Raw genomic sequence first — 24,667 nt, 5'->3', positions numbered from 1 at the left:
TGGTACAACAGATGACCATTACCATCAGAGCTTTAGATTTTCCAATTTTCCAACATTTAAAATAGTCATTTATCGAAAACAATTAAACAGAAAGGAAATTATGACTGGCTGTAAAGTTAAATTGTTTACACTTTATGCCAATAATAGTTGCTTTGTCACTTCTCATTGGACAAAAGACTGAAGATTTGTGTGTGATTCCAGTTGGTAAACACAAAAGGACAAACTAGATAGAGTACTAACATAATCAGACACAATAACATTTCACTGTTTGGACGAAAAATGGTTTATTTTTGGTAAAGAGTTAGACAGGAACTAATGCAGATTAAAAAAAAACAGAAAACGATTACAGTTTCCCAGACCACATCCCTAAATTGAGTATCTAACACTATCTAAATACTAATAATAATAAAATTTCATGTGTGGTACCTTGATAAAAATAATGCACTTTTACCGATTATTTATCACTTTGGGATTGTGGGGTACAAAATATCAAAACAAAATAAATGATTTACAATGCGCTATGTACAGAAGGGTGTACAAGTTATATGGCAAAGTGCGATACAAGCAGCGATAAACTGGCATTACACAGTGACACCAAATCAGAGAAATTTCCAAGTTTGAAGATTCTGTTGAAGGCAGCCGCCTGATTATCTACATCTGTTTGTAGCGAACCAATTGAGCAACATCAGTAATATTCCCCGGGGTGAATTTTAGCAGATCTGAAATAAAAAAATAATTACACAATGTTCATTAAAGAGTCCAAATACCATCTAATTCCACCAAACAACAATCACTAAAACTGTACAGGAATTGTGTATCAATACAAGACATGCATAATCTTTACAAGCATACAAACCGCCAAGCAAATTTTACACTACAAAAAAATACTATAACAACTGTAAAGCAAAAATAAACATTATTTCATACATTATGTAATAACTTTTGTTTGAAAAGGTAAAAAAAACCTTACCTTTGTGGAGATAGAAAACTAAGCAAGCATGAAATGTTAGTGAATGTTAGATAGTTAGTATTGCTGTACATACAGTAGTATCAATGCAGATATCTATGTTAGCTTTGAATACAACTTTCAATATGAGAACTGAGTGTATAGCGCACATACAGTCTAATCAGTTGGAGCTGTACAAACAGTCTATTTTAATAGAAAAGTAGCACATGCAACACACTTTGTTATTGTGCATCAGATTTGCTGAACTGTTAACTACGATAAATCGCTATGAACTACAATAACCTGAGTAATCAAAATCGGTCATTCTCGTCGCTGAAAGGTTGTCAAAATAGTGTTGCAAATTAAAATAGAATTTTTGTGTGTGTACTAAGATATAAAGTATTAATCTTATTTAGGTCCTAAACAAATATCTAAAGGTAAAACTGCAACCTACAGACCTACTAAAAAAAAAATAATCAATTTATAAAAGAGGTTATTAATTACATTCCATGCAAAAGAAAGAAAAAACAAAAACTTTCACAAGGAAAAAAATTATGTTCATGCTTTTATCAAAAAAACATTTAAAAAGGTGAAGTGATCTGCTTACCTGAACTTTCCTGAAGACTTCTGCTGTTGCTGTCCGTTACTAGGCAAAATTAAAATGTTTGAAAAAAAGTTGTTGCAGTGAAAAATTTTAGTCACCATAGTGTGCATAATGTTATTTGTGATGGCACATGCTAGTAAAGAAGATAAACCCTGGCATTTTTTGAAAAACAAGCAAAATTCAGGTACACAAAGTGTTCATAAGCAAAAGAATATGAAATTATAGGAACATAGTAAGATACTAACTTGTTGCTTCTGTTGAATGCATCCATCTCCATATCATTCCAATGGTTACTGAAAATTACAATAAATTTTGTAATAAATGAATAAACTTAACTTGCTTATCCTCACCTGGCAAAAAAACAACAAGAAAAAACACTGTAGTGATCGACGTATGAAAGCAGTCAATTATTATTTTTGTAATTCCAAGTTACCGAGATCGTACAACACGATGTAATTTGACGTTACCGAGATTAGGAAGCGCCACAATTTTCTAATCAATTTCCTAGCCGTTTCCTAATTATTGCTCGTAGCTACTGGCATTGTGTGTGGACTATGCCGAACTGTCGACTATGCTCAATACCCAGACATTGTATCAGTATTTTCGTTGTGTATAACTGGTGGTAAACCTGGAGGCTGGCGGGAGCCTTCTTCTCGCAGTTAGTATCGTTACGTTACTGTCAAGTTACTAATAAAGGAGTTATTAAGTGTTGATCTGGCCCTAATTGATCCATACTTAGACGAGGTACAGCATCTAGTTATTCTAGTACGTGCGAAGTCAACAGGACCAGACTTAACACCTTGTGCCAGCTTACAAGTTACCATGTATGTTACTTTGTGGATGATTATTTTGGAGTATTTTTTTATTTTTGTTTGTATAGCGGATAATTTAAACAACTTACTAGTGACCTCTGGATTAGGGGTTTAAGGCGAATGCTGTTAAATTTCTTGCCTAAGGATACATACGCCGACAATGGTGGCAACGACAAGCCTTATACCCATAACCTCTGGGTTGGAGGCAGGCGCGCTGATCACTTTGCCACAGCAACGAATTAGTAGTATATAGAATTATCCTGTAAGTCCATACTAGGCATCTTTCTTCTTTATTGAGGGCTGCTAAACCATCAAAACAATAAATACTTACTCATTATAGCTCTCCATGTCTTGAAGCCGTCTGTAATATTTGGCAAGTTTCATTCCAAAGATGGCACCAGGAATCAAGAAGAAAGTAATCCAACCAAGGCAGAACCAGAGACCATTCTGTTATTAAAACAAACATGTTAATAGAAAATAAAAATGTCGATTATTTATATAGTACTGTGGGGGGAGATTGGATACCTTTAGCACATATTATCCAAATGTCCTGATCGGGTTTTAAACAATTAACACGACCTATGAGAGTCATGAGGATTTTATAAATATTAAAATGATTTTTGTTCACTACTAAATGGGACAAGAAAATAGAATGACATTTTTTTAAAGTCCGATAACATAGTTAATAACTGGTAAGCTGGCAAGAGGTGTATGAAACAAAACACCTGTGTTATAACAACTGTCGTTTTCTGGCCACGGGACGATAAAGCAAGCTATATTCATTCATTTAAATAACTATGTAAACTAAAAGGTTAAAAGAAAGTCTTACCAGGATATCCATGAAATAACTGCAGAGTATGGACACGAACTGATTATAAACCAACACGACGGGATAACATTGTCCAAAGTGATTGGTAACCTGCATTAATAATAAAATGATTTAATCCAGATTTTGCATAAGCGTGTATAGTATCCAAATACATGGGTAAAAAAAAATATTATTTTTAAAATGGTTTATTTTATAGTATAATTTATAAAACATATTGTAACACAGCATAATTTATGTAACAATAATGTACACAACACATGTAAAAATAGGTGTTTTTAGAGTATTAGGCTAAATTAAACCTTTTTTTTTGAATTTTAAAACAAACCAGTTTTAGTTTGTATAGTTTTAAATTTAACCAGTTTTGAGTTTTTTATAGTTTTAAAATAAACCAAATTTGGTGTTTTACCTGATCAAGAAACCAAGCAGCATATTGGTTGACACTCAAAATGAGAGTGTCAGCATATTTATTGATTTCTACTGAAACCAAAGCTGATCCATTAGTTTGTATGACACTGTCTAATGTCTGCAGTGCAGCTGCTGTCTCATCTATGGATGCCTGTGAAGTGTCAAATGGAAAGAAAACATAAGTAAATATGTTACATGCTACCTCTGTTGACTGACACAGATACAGTGATGTATTGAATTATTCAGTGCTGTAATCACATGACGTCAAATAAAATCAGAAAACACTGCAGAAATACCAGTGCGAGCATTATTTAAACTATTGATAAACTTTAACTGTGGATTATTCAATAAACTAGATGTTTCTGGTTGCATTTAATTTGTGGGGGCAAACTAGAAGATAGAACTTGTCGTGTTATCACAATGAATGATATGTATGAGCATTAAAATCAGTGGTACTGTGGTAGGGAAGGCAATAAAAGTAAATCTGGTTCATAAATTATCTGCTACAAAAACTTGGAAATAAATCAACCACACAAAGTAACAAAAACAACTTATTTCGTTTGTGGTAAAACCTGATAATAAGACAATAAACCACACAAAGTAAAATAGAGATAACAAAGTTATAACAAATGGTATAGTGACCTAGCAGAGAGCTAACAACTCCGAAAAGGAGCACACAACCAATCTAAAATTCCTTTGATCTACAACACTGGTTTATATGTGAACCAATGAAAAATAACCAAAATTTATGAGTTTATGTAACTAATCTTATGAATTTTCGCAACTAATCTTATGAATATACGCAACTAATGTTTGCGTACATGGAAAAATATCACATCCTTTCAATTAGGGTGTTTGTGTATCATTAAACTCATACAAAGCATGACATATTGAAACCTATGGGTTACGATATACTACATATATTAACTTACATTCAATCCAGTAGCAGTTTTCTGCAGGGAGTTTATATCCGTGGTAAGTGTATCAAGGGCAGGTGTGAGAGGATCAACGTACATGGATTGTATCAATGTTACTTCATAGGAGAACTTGCGAATTTCAGTTGCTAGATTCTGTGATATATATTATGATGAAATTTTCACTTGAACTTCAATTTTGATGGGATAGGGAATTTTGATTAAATTGTTCATATACATTTTAATAAACATTATAATAAATTGATATACAAAAATGAATGGAACCTATTTTTCGGTGTAGAGTGGAAATGACAGTCTTTATAACATTAGTTTTCTTCATCAAGTTTATTTATTTTGTTTATTTATTATTAAAAGTGTCCATAACAAAATTAAAACGTCCCACATTACCCCTGTAGCATGTTACCCCATCCTACTATAGGCTGTGAAAACCTCCAGTTTAATTTTCGCACTAAAGAACATGTGTGTTCTATTTTAAGAAGAAACCTACGATGCCATTTAGGCGGAATATATATTTTTTATTATACAATTGGTTGGACTTGATTTTTTCTGTTACAGTTTTCGTAGCACCAGATCCTTACTAAAGAAAGTTTTACTTACAAGTATTGGGGCAGTTGCACCTGGCACTGTCATGTTGTCTGCAGAGTTGTTTAGAAATTGAGCATAGAATGTAAAGTTGACTGTGGTAATGCCTTGCGCTGTCTGGTGAATGTAATTGAAAATATAAGGAAATAGTTATGTATTATTTTATAGCATGAATTTTCCCTAATTCTGCATGCCTAAAATTTATGAATTTATGTATAAATTAAACTGCCAGAAAATCGTTAATTTTCAACACTATTGAATGGTTGTTGTATTTTACTTCGGAAATCCTGTTTGTTATTTTAAAATTGTTACCCAGAAATAATAAAGAATTTATGCAAATTTCAACAAAGAAAATTTACATAATTTTTTAATAAACAAATGTTAAATTCACAACTACAAGGAAATGAAACCTTTTTTTCAGGTGTTTAGGAAAAAGTGTAATTTCCACTTACTGCATTTAAATAAGAATCAAAATCGATCCCATCAAGACCTGTCTGTTTCAAAGCATTAAGAGCATTCGCTATCTCAGGAGTGTAAGCTCTGTAATACAAACAATATTTAGCTCACCAAAACCTCATATAATATATACTGTTGCTGGCAGGCATATTATTAATGACTCTCAAATATGTGTCAGTTCATCCTTAAGGAAACGATCTGAACACTACAAAATGGTCCTTGGACCTGGGATTATCACCAAACATTCTTATATCTTACATTACTAGAACTAAAATTGTTGGTAAAAAACCTATACCATACTATATTACACCACTAAAACTAAAATTAGTAAAAAATTGTTTAACAAAAAAACTATTGAAAAGCATTTAACCAACAGTAAGATAAACTCACTTTAAAGAGGAGAGGTCAACTGTTAAATCAGAAAGTTGGGTTTTGAAACTGTTCAGATTTTCTGTTGCGTTCTGAATAAACTCGGTGACATTAAATAATTCTTCAAGTTGGAGAGCGGTGTAGATTGAAGAATTTCCTTCACATGCACTGTGGCAATTAAAACAATGGTCAACAAACACATTAGTGATATGGTATGTTCATAGACGCCAAACTTTTTAGAACGCAAGGGAGGCAGGGATAGTTAGACACGCATTCTTTTAAATTAATGCCAATGTTTACAGATTAATAAAGTGTAGAAAATTTTGGGGTGGGCCTACCTACCCTGCCACCCCAAGTTTGGCGCCAATGGGCATGTTATGTATATTGCTCTGTTTACATTTTAAAATGTTAAGTTAAAATATGCCAGACCAAATTTGCATATGGGGTTCCATTTCTATTCAAAATCTGTATACTGTAAAGTTTAATTTTGGTAATGTTTAAAAATTGTTTCGGTATTTATTAAACTAATTTTTATTTTCTTTAACTTTTTTATCAATATTAACATCAGTTTAAATTTAAATTTTGCTTTCCACTTTTTATCTAATTTTAAATACAGAACAGTAATCATGAAAAAAAGAAGATAGAATAATAATGTGGTTCAAATATCTTTTAGTTAAAAAATCTTTAAAAAAATAAAATTCGTCAAAAATTTTAATAAATACTTTCAACATTAAATTTCTTCTTTGACTTACATGAAAACGTCATATATTGTAAGATCAACGTTTGTATTATTTATTATTGATCCTATTGATAATCCACTTGCATTCAAGATACGATCGGCAAACTAAAATGAAACACAAAACAAGTGAGACCACATACAGGACAACAAATGAATGAAATATTAAAACAACATCATTGGTTTTATAATACAGTAGGGTGGGGGAACATGGGATACTTTTTAGTTCTATTTTCTCGTCCCATTTAGTAGTAAACGAAGAACATTCAAAGAATTATAAAACTATATCCTCACGACTCCCATAGAACACCGTTAGTTGTTTTAAACACAATCAGATGTGCTAAAGGTGTCCCATCTTCCCCACCCTACTTAGAAATCTTTGCTATTCTATGTCCTACACATTATTAAACATGCATAAAAATGTTTATTATTATTTTCTTGAATAATTATTTCCTTTTTTTCTTAAATAAGAGACTGACGATGCCAAAGATGTGTATTCATTCAGTATTACGTCACTTTTGTGATGTGCGGATTTAGATCTATTTATAAACCTAACAAGTTACACTCTGCAGTAAAGCAGTTGTGCTGTTGCAACTCACTAACTAAGAGGTGATTGATCATTTCCTGTCACTTCCACACACAATAGACCAATGATTCTTCCCAGCAAACAAACCAATTAACTTAAATTGATATCATGGCAAATAATTTTTTAAAAACTTTTTTTGGAAAATGAGTATGTATAGTAGGTTGGTAGTGGATGGGAAACATTTTCATTCTATTTTCGTGTCCCATTCGGTAGTAAACAAGAAATATTTACAAAGTTATTAAACCTTGTCTTCATGACTTTCATAGACCATGTTAATTGTTTAAAACAGGATCAGGGTATTTAGATATTATGTGCTAAAAGTGTCCCATCTTACCCCACAGTGAATTGTAGCCTGATCTAGTGTTCACACAGTTTTTAAGTTCTTTTTTAATAAAAAATAGTAATCGTTTTTACTTGGTAATGGCAGATGTTTTTCTTGGATTGTAAAAATTTTAACAAGCGCTGTAAAAGTAGTATATTCTGTATAATTGTGACAAATACTTAAATCTAACTGATTTAGTGCTAATGAGGTTGGTCCATTAACAGTCAGGATTAAGTGTTACAAAATAGATAACAGACAAAAATCAAGTCCATGAAGGATTATATTATAAAAAATATATATACTTGGCCTATATGGTATCATTAGTCTCTTAAACAGGATCTGGTATGCAATTCGTTAGACTTGATTTTTGTTTGTTACTATTTTGTAACACTTAATCCTGACTGTTGTTTCGTTCAATAAGCGACCAACCTCATTAGCACTAGATCAGGGTTGGATTTAAGTATTCGTCACAATTATACAGAATAAATTACTTTTACAGCACTTATCAGAATTTTTACAGACCAAGAAAAACATATGCCATCACCAAATAAAAACGATTATTATTTTTTATTAAAAAAAACTTTTTACACACTATGTTACATTATTAATACTTAAAAACATAACTATAGTTTACCGCCCATTATACATTTAAACACATATATATCCCACTATGTCCACCAACATATACATGCAACATTTATACACCAACAAGCAGTCTTACGTTAATACACCACTAAAGTCAAGTGGTACGTATGAATCAGTATATAGTTTGATACCAAGAAGACTCCCATATGTTTTCCATAAAACATCGTCCAAAAACTTAGCAAGACAAACAAAAGAAATGGAAAAGTTTAAAAACCAGGCTGTTGTTTAACTACAGCATATGCTTAACTAATGCTAAAGATAGGTTTTGTTTTTAAAAGTTTTTAATGAAAAATATGTTTTCCTATGCATGTCATTTAAATTTATACTTTATATCAAGGACAAAAGAAGAAAATTTCATGTTATTTTGGACTACCCACATTCTATTCTATTCTATGTGGGTGAGGTACTATGACGTGACACACCATGGGTCCTAGGATTTAGGCGAGGATTGGCCCATTACCCCAGGATTATACCGATACAGAAATACTAAAATTCCCAGTATAGTGCTATGAAAATTTGGTTTTAAAATCCTGGCATTTATATTACAGAAGTAGTTGTGAAAATAATGTTTATAGGTTAAGGTATACTATTCAATTGTTTACTCTGATTGTGAATAAATATGAAAGACAGACACCTAAAACCCAAACACCTAATTTAGCTGTGGATATAAAATATGAAAGAAAGATATTTAAAATCTGCACTTAATGTAACTGTGCCTATGTAAATAAAATATGAAAACAATAAACTAAATTTCAAACACCTAAAATATGAAGAAAATATATTTAAAACTGACACACATAATTTAGCTGTGTGGATAAAAACAAAAATATCCAAAAAAACACCCCTAATTTGACTGCATGTAAATAAAAATTATATAGAAGGAAAATATACCTTAATTCCTTCATAAGGATACTCAAGGTTCTGGCAAACATATCTCTCCCCATGCCCACCCACTGTGAAGGTGAGAGTCACCAACAACATCAGAATCCAACCAAATATAAAGGATACCCCCACACCACTGTAAAAACATCAATGAATAAATAAATAAATGTAACTTATTTTATCCTTTGGGCCGGAAAATAACAGTTGTTATAACAAGGGTGTTCTGTTTCATACACTCTGTGCCATATTTTTATAGTTATAAATATATTACTTTGTGGGTGATTATTTTTTAAGGGATTTTTTCATTTTTTTGTGGCTGATAATTTAGACAACTCAGTAGTGAATGTTGGGTTGGATAATTGCCGTTAAGTGTTTTGCCTAAGGACACATACGCCCGCAATGGTAGCAACGGCAAGCCTTGAACATTATTACTTCTGCGTTAGAGGCAGGCACGCTAACCAACTGTGCAACGGCACTGTGAAAAGATCAATATTTATCTATTGTCTAGCTCCAAAATACTTGGAATTGAATTGAATTTAAGTGCGTACAGACGCTGAGGTTATTTGGTTTATTGGTTTTATGGTAACTCCCAAAAGATTTTATTTTAAAGTCTTGGGTGGGAAATTGGTGATACAAATGTCGAACAAAGTGAAAATCATTTAGAAAGAGTGATTTTTATAACTTCTGGGTGGGAAATTGGTTATGTAGATGTTGAACAAAGTGAAAATCTATTTAGGAATTTGCACCTGCTGTCTTGGAATTGATTTGTAAGAAACAAAACAGCTGCTGTAATGATAATGTTAATATTAGGTGACAAATATTGCTTTTAGATTTTACAAGGGTAATTTAAACAGGGAGTGTGAAACACATGGAAATCCCGTATATAAAAACAACAAGGGAATTTCCTGATATTAAAAGAAAGCTGCTGATTTTGAGCCTTGAAACTTACGCCATAATTGAGATGCCACCACAGTTTGACAAAGTGGATCTGTCGGCTGGGTTTCTGTCTGACTTGAAGCCACAACCCCCACATAACATCCCAAGGAGGTACAGAGCGCAAATTAAAGCCACAATAGAACCGAGGACTATCCCAGCAGCATACCTGTAACCACAGGGTTAAAATTACAGGTTAGGGAACCTTACAACAAGAGGCGTAGCCAAGGGGGTTCCGGTCTCAGTACTGTTCCCTTTTTAAAAATACATATATACACAAAAAATATGTTTATTTAAATAAAATAAAAACACTTTTTTCTGGCTGCACCACTGCTTACAAAATATAGAGTGCAATTTGGAATTTCCATACACTACTCCCTACGTGTCAGCTATAATTTTAAACAAACCAGACATTCAAAGAATAGAAATGATTGACAGGTATTGTTGCTTAGAGACGCGTGTGTTGTTATGATATTATGATATTTATAGGCTTTTGGTTAATTTTGGAAAATTTCATTTTTATTGTGAAACATGCTTTGTATAAAATGGGAACATATAATTTGCTTCGAAACCAGCAAAGCCAATAAAACATATATTTCGTTTTGTAACCAGCAAAAAACATATAATTTGTTTCAAAACCAGCAACATCAAAAAACATACATTACTGTGGGGAAAGATGGTACATCTTTAGCACATAGTATCCAAATATCCTGATTGTGTTTTAAACAACTAACAGTGTTATAAGGGTGTCGTGAAGATACAATAAATCTTTGAACGCTTTTTGTATGCCAGGAAATAGGAACAGAAAATAAAAGGTAAATCTGTCCCATCCCCCACCCTACTATATGTTTCGATTTTTAATCAGTAAAACAAAATGGATGAAACCCAAATTACCTGTATATGTCATATTTTGTACTATAGTCATACGCAATACTATATATCGTTGAGTTAATATTTTCCATTTCTTGTTTTAAAGGGTCCAGTGATGAGAGGGGCAACTGACTTATGGCTTTACTCATGGTTTCATTGATTGTCGCTAATGTACTCAACATATCTGTGTTTATGAAGGAAATTATTTAACTACTAGATATTAAAAAGTATGTATATAAATGGTAGTATGAAAAAGATTTTTTTTTATGTTGATGAAGTAATAGAGTACGTTATCCTATATATTGTTATCTTATATATATTAATACATTATACTTGATAAAAATAAATGGTAGTATGAAGTTAAAAATGCACTTTTTTTTATTTTTATAAAATTAGTTTTTTGTATGAATTTTACATACATACATATTGAAAAAAATGTTTTTTTTAAATAAATAAATAGTAGCACAACATATTTTTAGCTGAAGTTTTAAGCATAATATTTTTAATTAAAAAAATTATATATTAAAAAAATTATTATTTTAATTGCTGATTTTTGCACATAAAAACTTGTTAAAAATAGATAGTATCAAAATAACTTGCTTTTTGTAACATTAGCACTGCCATTGGTTACGAGTTCTGGAATATCATTAAGTTGTTCCATAACTTTATTAATTTCAGCATTGATGTCATATTGCGTCAACGTGTCGTTTATTTCGGTAATCTGCGACTGCACGCTCTGGAGCTGGAACATGGAAGTTGTTAATCATAGAAATGACAGATAGAAAGGTTGAAGGCAATCCATGACACCAAGATATGTCACGGCAATGTTAAGCTACTTTTAGCAAAATTTCAAAAGGCTGACAATGGCCATATTTCCCTTATTTTCACATTTTGGCAAAATTCAATAGGCGTCAATTGCTCATCATAGTCTTGTTTCCTCTATTTTTAGTTTATATTTTAAAGCATGGTTATGCCACTGATGCTATGTAAAACATGCTTTTTTTAATATTAACAAAACAATAATTAATTTAATTTTTTTTTTTATGATGACAATAAAAGATTTTTTTAAATAGCCTATATATAAAGGAAACTAAATATTGAAAAAAGTATTAGATTAGTTGGTTATTGTGCAAGTAAAAAAAAGAAATGAAATTTTGAAACTTTGCTATCAAACATGCAATAGGCCTACTGTATATGCAAAATAAATAATTAGCAAACCACACAAGGAAATTATGTTAGTTGAGGTTATCAAAATAAATGTGCAACGGGTTAATAATGAAACGGGAGCAATATTGATAAAGCTTCTAACACACAGGGAAACGTGGGTAGGTTCATGTTAAATTCACAACATTCTTTCACTTCCTATAATAAAACACACCACGCTAAACCTCTGGGCATTTGAAGAGCTGACTGCATAATCATAAGACTCAAGGCTGGGGAAAAATCTGCTTTGGTAAGATGCCATAACATTCCATTAAAGTAGCATGATCATAAAAAATTGCATTGTAAGATGCCATAACATTCCATTAAAAATATCATGATCATAATAAATTGTAATGTAAGTTTGCCATAACATTCCATTAAAAGTAGCATGATCGTAATGAACTATAAAGATGTTGAAATAGAACATGCAGATTATGTACAGTTGCTATATAATAAGTCCAGTTGAAAAATAAACTAACTGCATAAAAGGTTGTTGTGCATACGTTCCATTACTGGTAGCATGATCATGATAATAAACAACATGCAACATTTTTACAATTGATATATAGTCAGTGGGGGGAAGATGGGACACCTTTTCATTTTATTTTCTCGTCTCATTTGGTAGTAAACAAAGAACATTCATTGAATTATAAAACTGTATTCCTAGAACTCCGATAGACCATTGTTAATTGCTTAAAACACGATCAGGATATTTGGATATTATGTGCTAAAGGTGTCCCATCTTGCCCCAACCTACAATATAATATGTCTAGTTTAAAAAGAAACTTACTGCAGAGAAGTCACCACCAGTGGTTAAGGAATCAATAGATATAAGCACGCCACGACAGTACATATCCCCCCTACACTCAGTTGTGTTTAATGAGGACGCCATTCTTGATCTCAAAGAACTAAGTTGGCTGTCAAGGTTGTTGGAGCCATTTATGAGAACGTCGGTTGACTGTTGGATGCTGACAAGTTCTGTCAAACTTTTATCAGCGTCTGGTGAAAATAAACAGCGTTGGTTGAATTCATAGGTATTTACTATGAAGGTTCTTTCATTTTTGGTAAAGTGAGAGTCGATATTGGTGAAATCTAATTTTAAATATTTAGTAGAATCTTGGGTGACATTATCAAAATGCAGAAACCCGTATTTGTCAAACAAATATCTTTTTAAAGCATAAAAAGAGGGCTATAAATGTGATTTCACCTATGCTGCAAAAATCGGGTAGGCATGTCACCCAAGAACCCCTAACTAACGGTACACTTTACACCCATGGTTAAAATATTGAAAGGTGAACTAACATATGATTGTTAAATGAAGCTATAATTTTAAAAAATAGTCACTCACAAAGTAACATACATGGTAACTTGTAAGCTGGCACGAGGGTATAAACACCCGTGCTATATTGACTGTCATTTTCCAGCCCCGCAAGGATAAAGTAAGTTACATTCATTTATTTAAGATAAAAACTTTACAGCATCCGTTAGGGGCAACCCTAACGTTATGTTTGTAGTTAAAATATGGGAAAACACACACGATTGTTTAATTAAGTTACCATTGGATATTCCAGTAAGTAGAGTGAGTGCAGGAGTGGCAAGTGCAATGAAAGTATCTCTGATTGGAACGCCAACTGAGGTACCCAAATCTGCGCACAATATGTAAGCGTTAACATTTGGCCATTTTTTTTTAATATTGTCGATATTATTGATAATATATCAATATTTAACTTACAGTTTAAACAGTGAGTAATGAAAACTGACTCATTTTTTAACATTTTTATTATGATATCATTTTTATATCAACTCATAACATTGGTGTGGATTTGTGCGAAATAAAACTTTAAAGGCAAATTATAGACAGCAATAAAATTCAAATTAAGCATGTTTTTCACACAAGCTAACCACACCTTACAGCTAAAATTTCGAATTTTAAATAGTGTTTTTTTTATTTTGTTCCCAAAACATAGGTTTTGACTTTCACTAGATTTCCAAAACAGAGCAAGTAAAAGTGAGAGAGATGGAAGTGCAAGAGTGGCGTATATCAACACTAATTGAGGGAGTGTCGTGCACTGGGAAGGGGGTTCTGGGTGAACTGGGTTTGGCAATAAGTGAAGTGTGAATTTGCGCTTCAATTTTCACCAACTTTTGCAAACAGACAAACCAGTGTTCTTGTATTTAAACTTGGCCTTATTTTAATGTCTATTGACATAACTTGGGCTCTATTGACATAAAAAGAGATAATATATTTAAAAATTTTAATTGGCCAGTTTCAATTTTAAATGTATGTAATTTAGAGTTTGAATATATTTTGTTAACGGAAAAAACAGTGTTTCTGATTTTTAAGTTTTTTTAATGTCAATTGATATAACATGAGCTACAGGAAAAAATAATTTATTCATGAAAATTTTAATTGGTCACTTCCAAATGTGTAGAATTTAAAATGATTTTTATCATAAAACTTGTTACAGATTTACGGAGTCACAGACTTTTAAGAGATATAATTAAAACAATTCTGTGTTTAAATTGTATAGCTTTTTTTAATATAGACCAACAAGGAACTAGCAGCATGTTCCACCTGCCTACATGTCATATATACTTCCAAATACGAGCTTAAACACACCCACATACTTGAATCTGCAAACACACCCTACAGCACATTCTTATTGCAATTTGAGAAACTAAATCCAGTCATTTGTGTCAAACCAAAAATTCTTCAAAGAAACTATATTATGTTTCAAGGGGTTGGAACTTGAGTCAAATAAAACAGTGCCTATTAAACTATAGTGGTACATAAGTAATTGAAGTCATGTGGCCAGAATAAAAGTTGGTATACAAATATATATACATTTTTTCTACTGAATGTTTGGGCATGATTTTACAGACTTTTTGTTTTGTGTTGCAATACAATTTTCAGCCTTGGCATGATTTTAAGTACTTCTTTATGGGTTGTTTTTTTATGTTTTTATGTGTTTTACATATTTTGGGTCGAAAATATGCAATACAGGCTTTCATTATATAATTACAAGAGTTAAGAAACAATATTAGAAATGGATCAACAGTAACGCCTAACGACAGAAGTATATTTGCAGAACGCCATATTAAATACTTTAATTACCACTGAATCAAAATGTAGTGTTTATGTTTTTCTTGAACTTTTTTTGTGTGTTTTCATGATATTACAATATAGAAACAATATTAGAATTGAATTAACCAGTATGAATATTGTATAATGTCAAGTAAATTGCTGGTATTTTTAATTGCCAACAATTAATTACCAACGAAAAAAAACACTTACTTTGTATGTCTGTTGAAAGACCTTGATCAAGTGTGTAATATTGGTTAACGATAAAGTTGAACTGAGTAGGAATAAGTTCCAAATAACTGCTAAAGTCGTTAAAAACTTTGACTGTTTTGTCGGGAATTACTTTCACAACTTGTGTGACCCATTCATTGGTTAGGAAGACAAACACACATGGTATCCTGGAATTAAACACAGCTTGGTTAAAGAAAAAAATATCTATTATCTACACCATAGTCTTTAACTTTACATAAAATAAAATAAAGGAAGAAAAAAGGATAATTTTAAATAAAATATTTTTAAAAAATAAGTTTTTCAGGTAAGAAATAGAATCCATACCTATTTTTTTATAAGTTAAGTAATATATTGAATTTATACCATTCGACAAAGGAAGCACCATTGAAAAATAGTCTAAAGATATCTAATGTACAATACTTTAACTTTATAAAAAAATGTTACATAGCCCATTTTTTTTTTGAAAATTATTCGAATTTATACTATTTGCTATAGGCTTTTAAATTAGAGAAAGTGTACAAAATATTATGTTGTATGTGTGTGATAATGCATTCCAGCATTGCTCTTATTTAATAGTAAGGAGCAGATTACTAAATTAATAGCTTGGTGGACAATGAGTAGTGAGATCTACTGAGAGAAATCTGGGTTAATCCCAACAACAGGAAAGACAGGACAAGAGTGGCATATGGAGAATTATAAGGATTCACATATGTTTGCATGCCTGTATCTCTCTAATCTACATTCTTTTGAACTCGATCTGTTCAAGTGCTATTATGGTAATGCACAAGATGTTCATTTCCTGAAAACGCGTTGCTATTACCCCAAATAAACACCTGCAGTTTGTACTTGTAAATCAAAAAACACTGCGTTGCTATTATTTTACATCTGCAAAATAACATAGGACTCTCCTTACAAAACCCTTATTTTAGAAGTTAGTTGTCATATAACATGTAAAACAAGTCAAAAAATATAACTTTACTAAAAATGAATGTAAAGTTTCTTTATTTTTTTTGATTTTTTTTTTAGATTTTTTACTTCTTTTTTTTATTTTTACTAAAAATAAAATTTCGTATTAGATTTACTTACATAATAAACACAGTGATTATGAGAAGGGACGCAAAGAAACAGTATCTCCATTTACTCTGCACTCGACTTTTTGATTGGATCATTTCCCCACCACAGTTGTCACAGCATGTTCGGCAACAACACATTATAGCGCCAACTAATGGAACGAGGATGATAAACAAACACCCAGCGACGAAACAAGCCATGAACCCAGCTTCAAATGATGCAAGCTATAGAAAAATACATTTTATTAAACTATTAATAGTTTATTCTGCGTGGGTGGAGCCTGCGGCATGACATGCCATGAGACCTTAAGCCAGAGTTGGCCCATTGATCCAAAAATTTATATATTTCTACATTTTGTTTTATGTAAGTGAGGTCTTGCAGCTTGACAAGTCATGAGACCAGTAATTTAGACGTAGAGTATTTGCAAACGTTTTGTATACTCTCGTTCATGTGTTTGTACGCAAACATTAGTATATATGACTTTAACAACAGCTCGACGTGTTCAGATTTACAATCACACTTCCGTGACAATGTACCACAATTCCAAACGCACTTTAAAACTATGAATAAACAACAGAATTCTCAGTACTAGGATATGCTAACTTGTTAAAGGGTTTGCTCAGTGCAAAGCAAATTTATTTATTGACTAAGTCAACTTGGCATATGGTTGCCGCCATGTTTACATATAAAACCACGTTACTTTAAGGCAAGGAAGACAAATGAAAAATTCTAAAGCCGAACAAATATTTAGCTCCATTTGGCGTGACAAAAAGCTTTATTTTCTTTTGTTAGATTTAACAACCTTAGAAACGAAATATGTTTTTATACAATTTAGCACAGACATGTCGGTACCCGGTGGCCGGTACGACAAAGACTTTATTTCAAAAACAACATTTACATATATATGTATGGAGCTAAAACGTAAAACCCCTTAAGCCTAAATTTAGATACCGGTGTGGTGGTATCCAGGGGCTATAGAACCCGGCTAAACATAGCAACCAAATAATTCCCAAACTACCCTACTGCTTAGTACTTCACAAGAATGGTTTTAAAACAAACCCCCTCCCCCCAAAAAATTCTATAATTTACACTGTGTAAAAATATCAGAATAAATAGTAAATATAACAATAAGTGTGTTTTATAACCTACAAACTACCCTACATGAGTATAATGGGATACAGAACCTTGACTGATGACACACAACACAAACATAATGATCATATATGATATTACAACGTCAACATAGATTCAGATATTACCTTATATGTGACAAACAGTCTACCTGGCAAAGACTTGGGAAAAATGAAATTTGGTTATAAAGTGATTCTCGAAAAGCCGAGAATTAAATATATGTAGATCGAGATGCATATTATGGTGTTCTTTTAAAATTCAACAGAAATGCTAATATTATAAAAAATATATATAATAGTAGGGTGGGGGAAGATACGGCAACAAATTTTTATACTTTATCGTCTGATTTGGTAGTAAACAAATAACATTCAAAGAATTATAAAACCATATTCTCAGGGCTCGCATGGACCGTTGTTAATTGTTTAAAACACAATCAGGAATAAATATCTTGAATCAGGATATTTGGATATTGGGTGCTAAAAGTGTCCTATCTTATCCCACAGTACTATATTAAGCATACATAAATTGTAATTTTCCTTACTGTTTGCCAATTCTTCAGTAAGTCTCCCAAGAAATTAGTGGTTCCGGAAGTAGCTATCGAGTATATGAACTCTGAAAAAAAATGAGAAACAATATAAAAATGTGTGCACTGAAATATTTTTACAAAACAGTACCTTAAACTAAAAAATAAATAGGCCTAGTTTTTTTAATTGCATGAATGAATGAATAAAATTTTCTTTATCCCCGCGCGTCGATATACAATAATTGTTATAACATGGGTGATCATATATCTCGTGCCAACTTGGACAACCCATTAGTCCCAGTGGGTTGGAGCAATTGCTGTTAAGTGTCTGTCCAAGGAAACATACAGCAACATTAATAGTAGCGCCTAGTCTTGAACCCGTTACCTCTACCCTATGACACAGGGCCAGATATTTTTAACTGGTTGAGTGGAAAATAAAGTCTTTTTATTTATATTTGGTTTTCTAAAGTGTGTACACAATTTTACAAGGTTTACTTAAATCAGTAGTTAAAAAAGTTGGTTTAAGTTTAACTGGGTAATAAATAATAAAATCTGTTTGTTTGTCTACTAAAAACCCCAAACCAATATAGAGAAAACCAAATAGAAAACGCCGAGGGCATGTTTCAAAACATGTGTGTTTTTACTGTGAAATTACTTTTTTACTGTGAAATTACTAAGGCTACATTTCAGAATATGTTTGGAAAATCATATTATGTTGTGTGGGAAATATACAATTTATTAACAAGTGGCTTCTTTATTACACCCAATTGGCCACTAGCTAGGTGTTATATAAATATATACTACATCAAATTTCTTATAATTAAGTTAAAATGGAAGCACAGAGGCTGGCTTTTCAAATATAGTAGTTAAAATATGTGTCAATGTTTTACCTTCAATAGCACTAAAAGGACGAAACACCAGATTAATAAACGAAGTGGTCATGACAAAAAGATGTTGCAATGAAACAATGCTTAGTTCCACGGTCACCGCACTGTACACATTCTGTAATAAATCAATAAGTGTGTTAGTTTGTTGTTATATTTTTTAAGTTACTCTACATGCAAAAAACAACCAGTATAGTAGGGTGGGGTAAGGTGAGAAATGCTTTTATTCTTTTTTTTGTTTTTTTTAGTAGTAAACACAGAATATTTACAGACTTAAATATTCGCACGTTTAGGATTCTAAAAACGTTGTTAATTGTTTAAAACACAATCAGAAAACATGATATTTGGGTGCTTACATTATCCCATCTTACCCACAGTACTAAATAAAATATAAATGATGTTCTTATTTTAAGTGTAAATTATTGTGTTTAATAAACACTTTTATATATTTTTGTAACTTTAAGCTGTAAGATTAACAATATATACCTCCGGCAGGTCAGGGTAGGTTAAATTCGTAGACATCTTGACGGCTTTGAAGTGTCCGTCACAGAAAAAAAATACGTAGGAACAGAACTTGTTAGAAGAGATATTTAAACTATACCAACATGTACAACAAACATATAAATCTGTGAATACAAAACAAGTATTATTATTTCGTTTTGATTGAAAGAAATACGTGTGGAAACGCTTTTTGCTTTGTTTACCAACGTTTTGTTTTCCGCTTTGCGAAACGCTTGTTTAAGTTTTACCAGTTTACGATTTTAAACAAAACGTAATTTTCTCCTGTATTGCGATAACAGGGCATTTATTATCATCAAATTTAAACACTTGTCACGCATTTCTCCTGAATTTACAGAGCTCGATCAGTTAAAACGTTGGTAAATGTAATTCCGCATGAATACAATCGACGCACGATTCAGCAGACGAACTTATTTACACCGGATAATCGTCACGGACTCACGGACATACTTGTATCTGTTAAGTAACCAGAAAACAGTCTCAGTACTTAGCGTATGAAGTGGCGTAACCACTTGACCAGTCACAAACAAAACGCATACCGTGGTCGCCAATGAAAATATATCCATGACGTAATTTTACACAGTAATGCGTCACAGACCTGTGGTAACTTATACTGAGTTTATATATAGACTGCTAAACGCGTCACTCTTAAACCACAGACATACTCCTGAGAAACTTCCGTAAACGGTCAATATTAAACTTACTACTAAGAAATAACTTGTAGCGGCGATAAAATCAAGAGTTCAATTTTTCTGAAAAACTGACCACCGACACACATGACAGTATGCGTACAGTACATTGACTAAATGTTTATATAACTACACATTTATCCATTGTGTTTAGTTACTACCTACGTAATATACAGTGTAGGTTTTTCGCATTATGTCTTAACAACGTTGCTTAAACTAGAGACCGGCGAAACGTATTAAAACCTTATACAGAGCGTCAAAACACGATTTAACAGCTGAGCGAGCACGGCACTTCTCATCGTACACGAACGTTGAATGCGCTAGTGAATGAGACCTCCAAACAACACGGCTCGTCTGGTCAGTATCAAAACAAATAACCCGCTGGCGACATCTCGCGGGATGATTTTGTCTTAATTACAAGCAGACCTTCTTACAAGAAATATTTTGAATTTATACGTAATACGCGTGTGTAGGAAAAACCTTGGAACTGGATATCGGTTAGTACAGCATGTATTTGATATTCTGTTTAGTTTTAAATAGGATACCGCAATAGATAAGATTATATTGCGTTTAATAATTAACCAGGACTTAAGAAATCTTAAGAGTTCCATTAAATAACCTATAAACTACAAAACAGCAAAAATATTTGCACTGCTACATACTAGATATTGTATAGACCTTTGGAAAAGCCGATAGTAATAATGTGGTATCGTAGTTAGTCACGTAGACAACAGTTTCGTGAACAATGTTTCATAGATTATCTTCACAGAGTGCCTTCTGTTAAGGAAGTAATTCTAAAGGCAGAGAAGGAAATATAGGAAGATCGGCTTTCGAGCCAGGAAACTGAACAGTTAGGAGCGTTTAGATTCCAGCCGCAGTCAGCTTACTATATAGTGATCCATTATACGTTGCACGATTAACCAGTGGGAATTTTCAGTGTGTAGTATCGCTTTGTGTGCTAAGAAACGATCAGCGAGACTAGCTTAAACGGATAGCAGAAACGATGTCTCAATGTGACTGCAATAAAGTAATAGTGATCTTATAAACAACGCTTATATAGACTAAACTAATTCAGGCTATTAAAAGAAGGTTTAAATGAGGGTTTAGAAACTAACACAGCCAGGAAAGCAATATGTCTGTGCGATGGAAAATCAATGCATGCTTGTCTTTAAATTGTAAAGCGTGTACTGATGGCGTAAAACAACATTTTAGCGTATAACCAATAAAGTCGTGTCTGAAGCGGAAAAGCGTGATTGGCAAATAGCGGTTGCTTCAGCATACCCAGCTGGATACAATTTGGTAATCATTAATCTCTTTCTTTAGTTAGTGGCGATAAAATTCAAATATGAAGTTTGTGGTTATTTGCCTGGTCGTTGTGGCCCTGTGCTGCACGACCGCTGAAGGAGACAATGATGACGTAACAATACTTCCTTATGAAGTCAGTGCCGAGGACCTTATCGCCAACTTTATTATCCCGAAGAGGCCGCTTATCGTAAAGGACGCTTGTAAGAATTGGCCACTGTATAAGATGCTTCATAATTCAAAGAAATTAGAAGCTATTAAAGATGTCAAACTAAACACGTCTATGGTTCACCATTCAAACTACGCGCCCCTTGAGTCAACGTTTGGCGATTTCGTGAAAGTAGACCTGCACGGTACTTCCTTCATATACGATGTCCTTAACGGCGACCCGGCTATCTCAAAATCCCTTAAAATGCCATGGATGATTTCTTCGTGTAGTGACCTTCAAGAAGAGTTCAAAACACACGGTGACATTGTATTGACCGGTAGCAAAACGAAAAGAAAAAGTTCTGCCGCCCTGGATTGCACTAACGCGAATACAATAACAGCTATTTTATCTGGGAGATCGACAGTTAGAAAGATGGGGAAGAAGCACTTGTACGAACTCGTCAGAGGTGACATGCTGTTCACGCCAAAGGGAGTCTGTCTTAATGTTATGAATGTTGGTACATTCGTGAGCGCGTCCTTCTCGTGGACGCTTGAATCCGATGAATTACCAGTCATGGCAAAGAAATGTGCTCGGCCGTCACTGCGGTCTGTCGTTGATGAAACATGGGTCTGGCAAGACGGCAATAAGAAATACATTAGCGAAATCCCCGATGTCAAGCTCAACTCTGGGTATATGATGCCACCAATCGGACTGGGAACTGCTCGTCTTTTTAGTAAAACATACGAGACCGTTAAAACCGCATTGAAGCTTGGCTACAGAATGTTAGACACTGCTCAAATATACACTGGAGAAGATAAAATAAATAACTTTAAAGTGTCTTCCGAAGAGGAGATTGGTCGTGCCATTGCGGACAGCGACGTACCACGCTCAGAGTTGTTCATCGTCACAAAACTCGCTCCTGAGAGCATGGAAAAAGAGAACGCAATCGCAAAGGTATTCACATATACTTAAACTTCGTTTCATAAACATATATAGTATGGTGGGGTAAGACGGGACACCTTTTTAACATAGTATGCAAGTATTTATGATCGTGTTTTAAGCAAATAATAACAGATCATGGAAATCGTGAGGATACAGTTTTTATATTTCTTTCAATGTCTTTTGTTCAGTACCAAATGGGACAAGAAAAAATAATCAAATAGTGTCTTGTCTTCCTCCACCATAATATACAAATATCTTTATTTCAGGTGGAAGAGTCGCTAAAGAAGTTGAGAACAGATTATATTGATCTTCTCCTAATCCATGACTTCTACATGAGCACCGCGTGTGGTCCGGATGATACTGACCTTCCAGAATGCAAGAACAATCCTTTTCTTGCATGGAAAACAATGGAAGAAATGCAAGCAAAGGGTTTGGTTCGGAGCATTGGTGTTAGCAACATTTACATTGAGGATCTTCAATACCTTGTGAAAATGGCCAAGACACCAATAAGCGCTGTGCAGAACTGGTTCGACCCACTTCACCAGGAAAGAGAAATCAGGGCGCTTTGCGCAAAGAACAACATTCGTTTTATGGGATACAGGTAACGGCTTTTGTATATAGTAAGGTGGGAGAAGATGGGACATCTTTTCATTCTATTTTCTCATCCGATTTAGTAGTAAACAAAGAACATTTAAAGCATTTTAAAACCGTGCCCTCAAGATTCCCATAGACCGTTGGTAATTGTTTTATTATGTGCTAATAGTGTTCCATCCTACTCCGCATTTCTATAGTTTCTTTTTAACATTAGGTATAGTGAGGTGGGGGAAATGGGACATCTTTAGCACATAATATCTCAATATCCTTATCGTGTTTTAAACAATTAACAACAGCCTATGGTAATCCTGAGGATACGGCTTTATAATTATTTGAATGTTCTTTGTTTACTGACAAATAGGACGAGAAATTACAGGAAAACGGTATCCACTCTTCCCCCACCCTACTATATATATTTTTAGATGCATAAAACATTTTTGGGTCAGTTTTAATACATACATGACAGCCTATATGTAGATATAGTAGGGTGTGGTAAAATAAGATATGTTTTCGATCTCTTTTTTTGCCCAACGGTAAAAAAAACATTCTTTAGTAAATATTATTTAAGAATTTATAACTCCAGCTCCGCGACTCTAAAAGAGCGTTGTTAATCGTTCAAAACACGATCATGAAATATAAAATTTAGGTGCTAACCGTATCCTATCTTACCCCACAGTATTTTATAACCATTACAATGTTGATTTACAGTGCCCTCGGCTTCACATGGATTGACAAAGAGCAAGGACTAGGACGCGATGTTAACCCGGTTCTTACAAACCAGAACATTGTCGCTATTGGAAATAACCACGACCTCCCAACAACCTTGGTGGTCTTGCGCTGGGCAATGGAAATGAATGTGACCGTAATGCCTTGCACAACAAACGTGGATCATCTGGAGCAGAATCTAAACAGCAGGTTGTTCCCGCTGGACAACAAGAGCTTCCCATTGATTGACCAACTGGACAATCTTTTAGGCGATCCGTTTCAGGACGAAGAACTACCAGAGGAAGAACCGCAAAAGGAGGAAAAGCCAGAGACAGCAGAAATGCCATCCAAAGACGAGCTGTGATTGGATCTCACATATTGTCGTTGGTTTCTTAATGTTTCTCTTTGTTGTTATGTTGGATTTAGCGCCTTTCGGGCGACTTTGTGGCGTCTTGTCTTCTTGAAATACAGTTACAAAGTTCGAGAAAAAATCTTGTTATTTTAACAGAACTTATGTTTGCAACTAAATTGGTTTACTTCTATGGTCTTTAAAATGTTTAAAAAGTTTTAAAAAATTTAAACGATGCAAATGCTATTACAGTGGGGTGGGGGAAGATGGGACACTGTTTCATTCTATTTTCACGTTCCACTTGGTAGTAAACGAAAAACATTCGAATAACTATAAAACCGTATCCTCACGATTTTCACTCACAGTTGTTAATTGTTTAAAT

At 33.2% G+C, this 24,667-nt stretch overlaps 2 protein-coding genes across 9 annotated transcripts; one reads left to right on the top strand and one right to left on the bottom strand.

Moving 5' to 3' along the window:
- Window positions 1–267: 267 nt before the first annotated feature.
- LOC149743410 (prominin-1-like) lies at window positions 268–19,691 on the bottom strand. Of its 8 annotated transcripts, none has more exons than XM_089885673.1 (24): window positions 19,524–19,691; window positions 19,044–19,155; window positions 18,172–18,242; window positions 17,759–17,791; window positions 16,515–16,723; window positions 15,411–15,595; window positions 13,672–13,761; window positions 12,906–13,114; window positions 11,513–11,654; window positions 10,937–11,096; window positions 10,059–10,211; window positions 9,119–9,245; window positions 8,304–8,401; window positions 5,960–6,106; window positions 5,566–5,653; window positions 5,129–5,230; window positions 4,529–4,666; window positions 3,598–3,747; window positions 3,192–3,281; window positions 2,694–2,809; window positions 1,796–1,843; window positions 1,554–1,592; window positions 1,250–1,279; window positions 268–719 (listed from the first exon to the last, which is right to left on the bottom strand). In XM_089885673.1, the coding sequence occupies exons 1-23, from the start codon at window positions 19,557–19,559 to the stop codon at window positions 1,258–1,260; spliced, it is 2,565 nt and encodes an 854-aa protein (XP_089741799.1). In that variant the 5' UTR covers window positions 19,560–19,691; the 3' UTR covers window positions 268–719; window positions 1,250–1,257. The 8 variants fall into 8 exon arrangements, with proteins under 8 accessions (XP_089741799.1, XP_089741796.1, XP_089741797.1 ...); XM_089885670.1 differs by lacking the exon at window positions 1,250–1,279 and adding an exon at window positions 971–988; XM_089885671.1 differs by lacking the exons at window positions 1,250–1,279; window positions 8,304–8,401 and adding exons at window positions 971–988; window positions 6,691–6,782 and having other exon boundaries at window positions 19,524–19,690.
- Window positions 19,692–21,539: 1,848 nt separating this feature from the next.
- On the top strand, window positions 21,540–24,464 carry LOC149743409 (uncharacterized). The gene is made up of 3 exons (XM_089885683.1): window positions 21,540–22,649; window positions 22,904–23,238; window positions 23,940–24,464. Exons 1-3 carry the CDS (start codon window positions 21,591–21,593, stop codon window positions 24,298–24,300), a joined length of 1,755 nt encoding a protein of 584 aa, XP_089741809.1. The 5' UTR covers window positions 21,540–21,590; the 3' UTR covers window positions 24,301–24,464.
- The last annotated feature ends 203 nt before the right edge of the window (window positions 24,465–24,667 follow it).

Source organism: Ciona robusta, chromosome 1, assembly GCF_009617815.1.
Source record: "Ciona robusta chromosome 1, ASM961781v2".
Lineage (NCBI taxonomy): Eukaryota > Metazoa > Chordata > Ascidiacea > Phlebobranchia > Cionidae > Ciona > Ciona robusta.
The sequence above is the reverse complement of the archived record's forward strand: the minus strand, read 5'-3'. Positions and strand labels throughout refer to the sequence as shown.

Bases quoted from the DNA above. Each gene is read 5' to 3' on its own strand.
- LOC149743410 (XM_089885670.1), bottom strand. From the start codon at position 19,559: ATGTCTACGAATTTAACCTACCCTGACCTGCCGGAG. The intron at 13,762-15,410 runs GTAAGTGTTTTT...TATTGTGCGCAG, and splicing joins TCTTTCAACAGACATACAAA to ATTTGGGTACCTCAGTTGGC. The intron at 4,667-5,128 runs GTAAGTAAAACT...TATATATCACAG, and splicing joins GTGCAACTGCCCCAATACTT to AATCTAGCAACTGAAATTCG.
- LOC149743409 (XM_089885683.1), top strand. From the start codon at position 21,591: ATGAAGTTTGTGGTTATTTGCCTGGTCGTTGTGGCCCTGTGCTGCACG. The intron at 22,650-22,903 runs GTATTCACATAT...TCTTTATTTCAG, and splicing joins AAGAGAACGCAATCGCAAAG to GTGGAAGAGTCGCTAAAGAA. The intron at 23,239-23,939 runs GTAACGGCTTTT...GTTGATTTACAG, and splicing joins ATTCGTTTTATGGGATACAG to TGCCCTCGGCTTCACATGGA.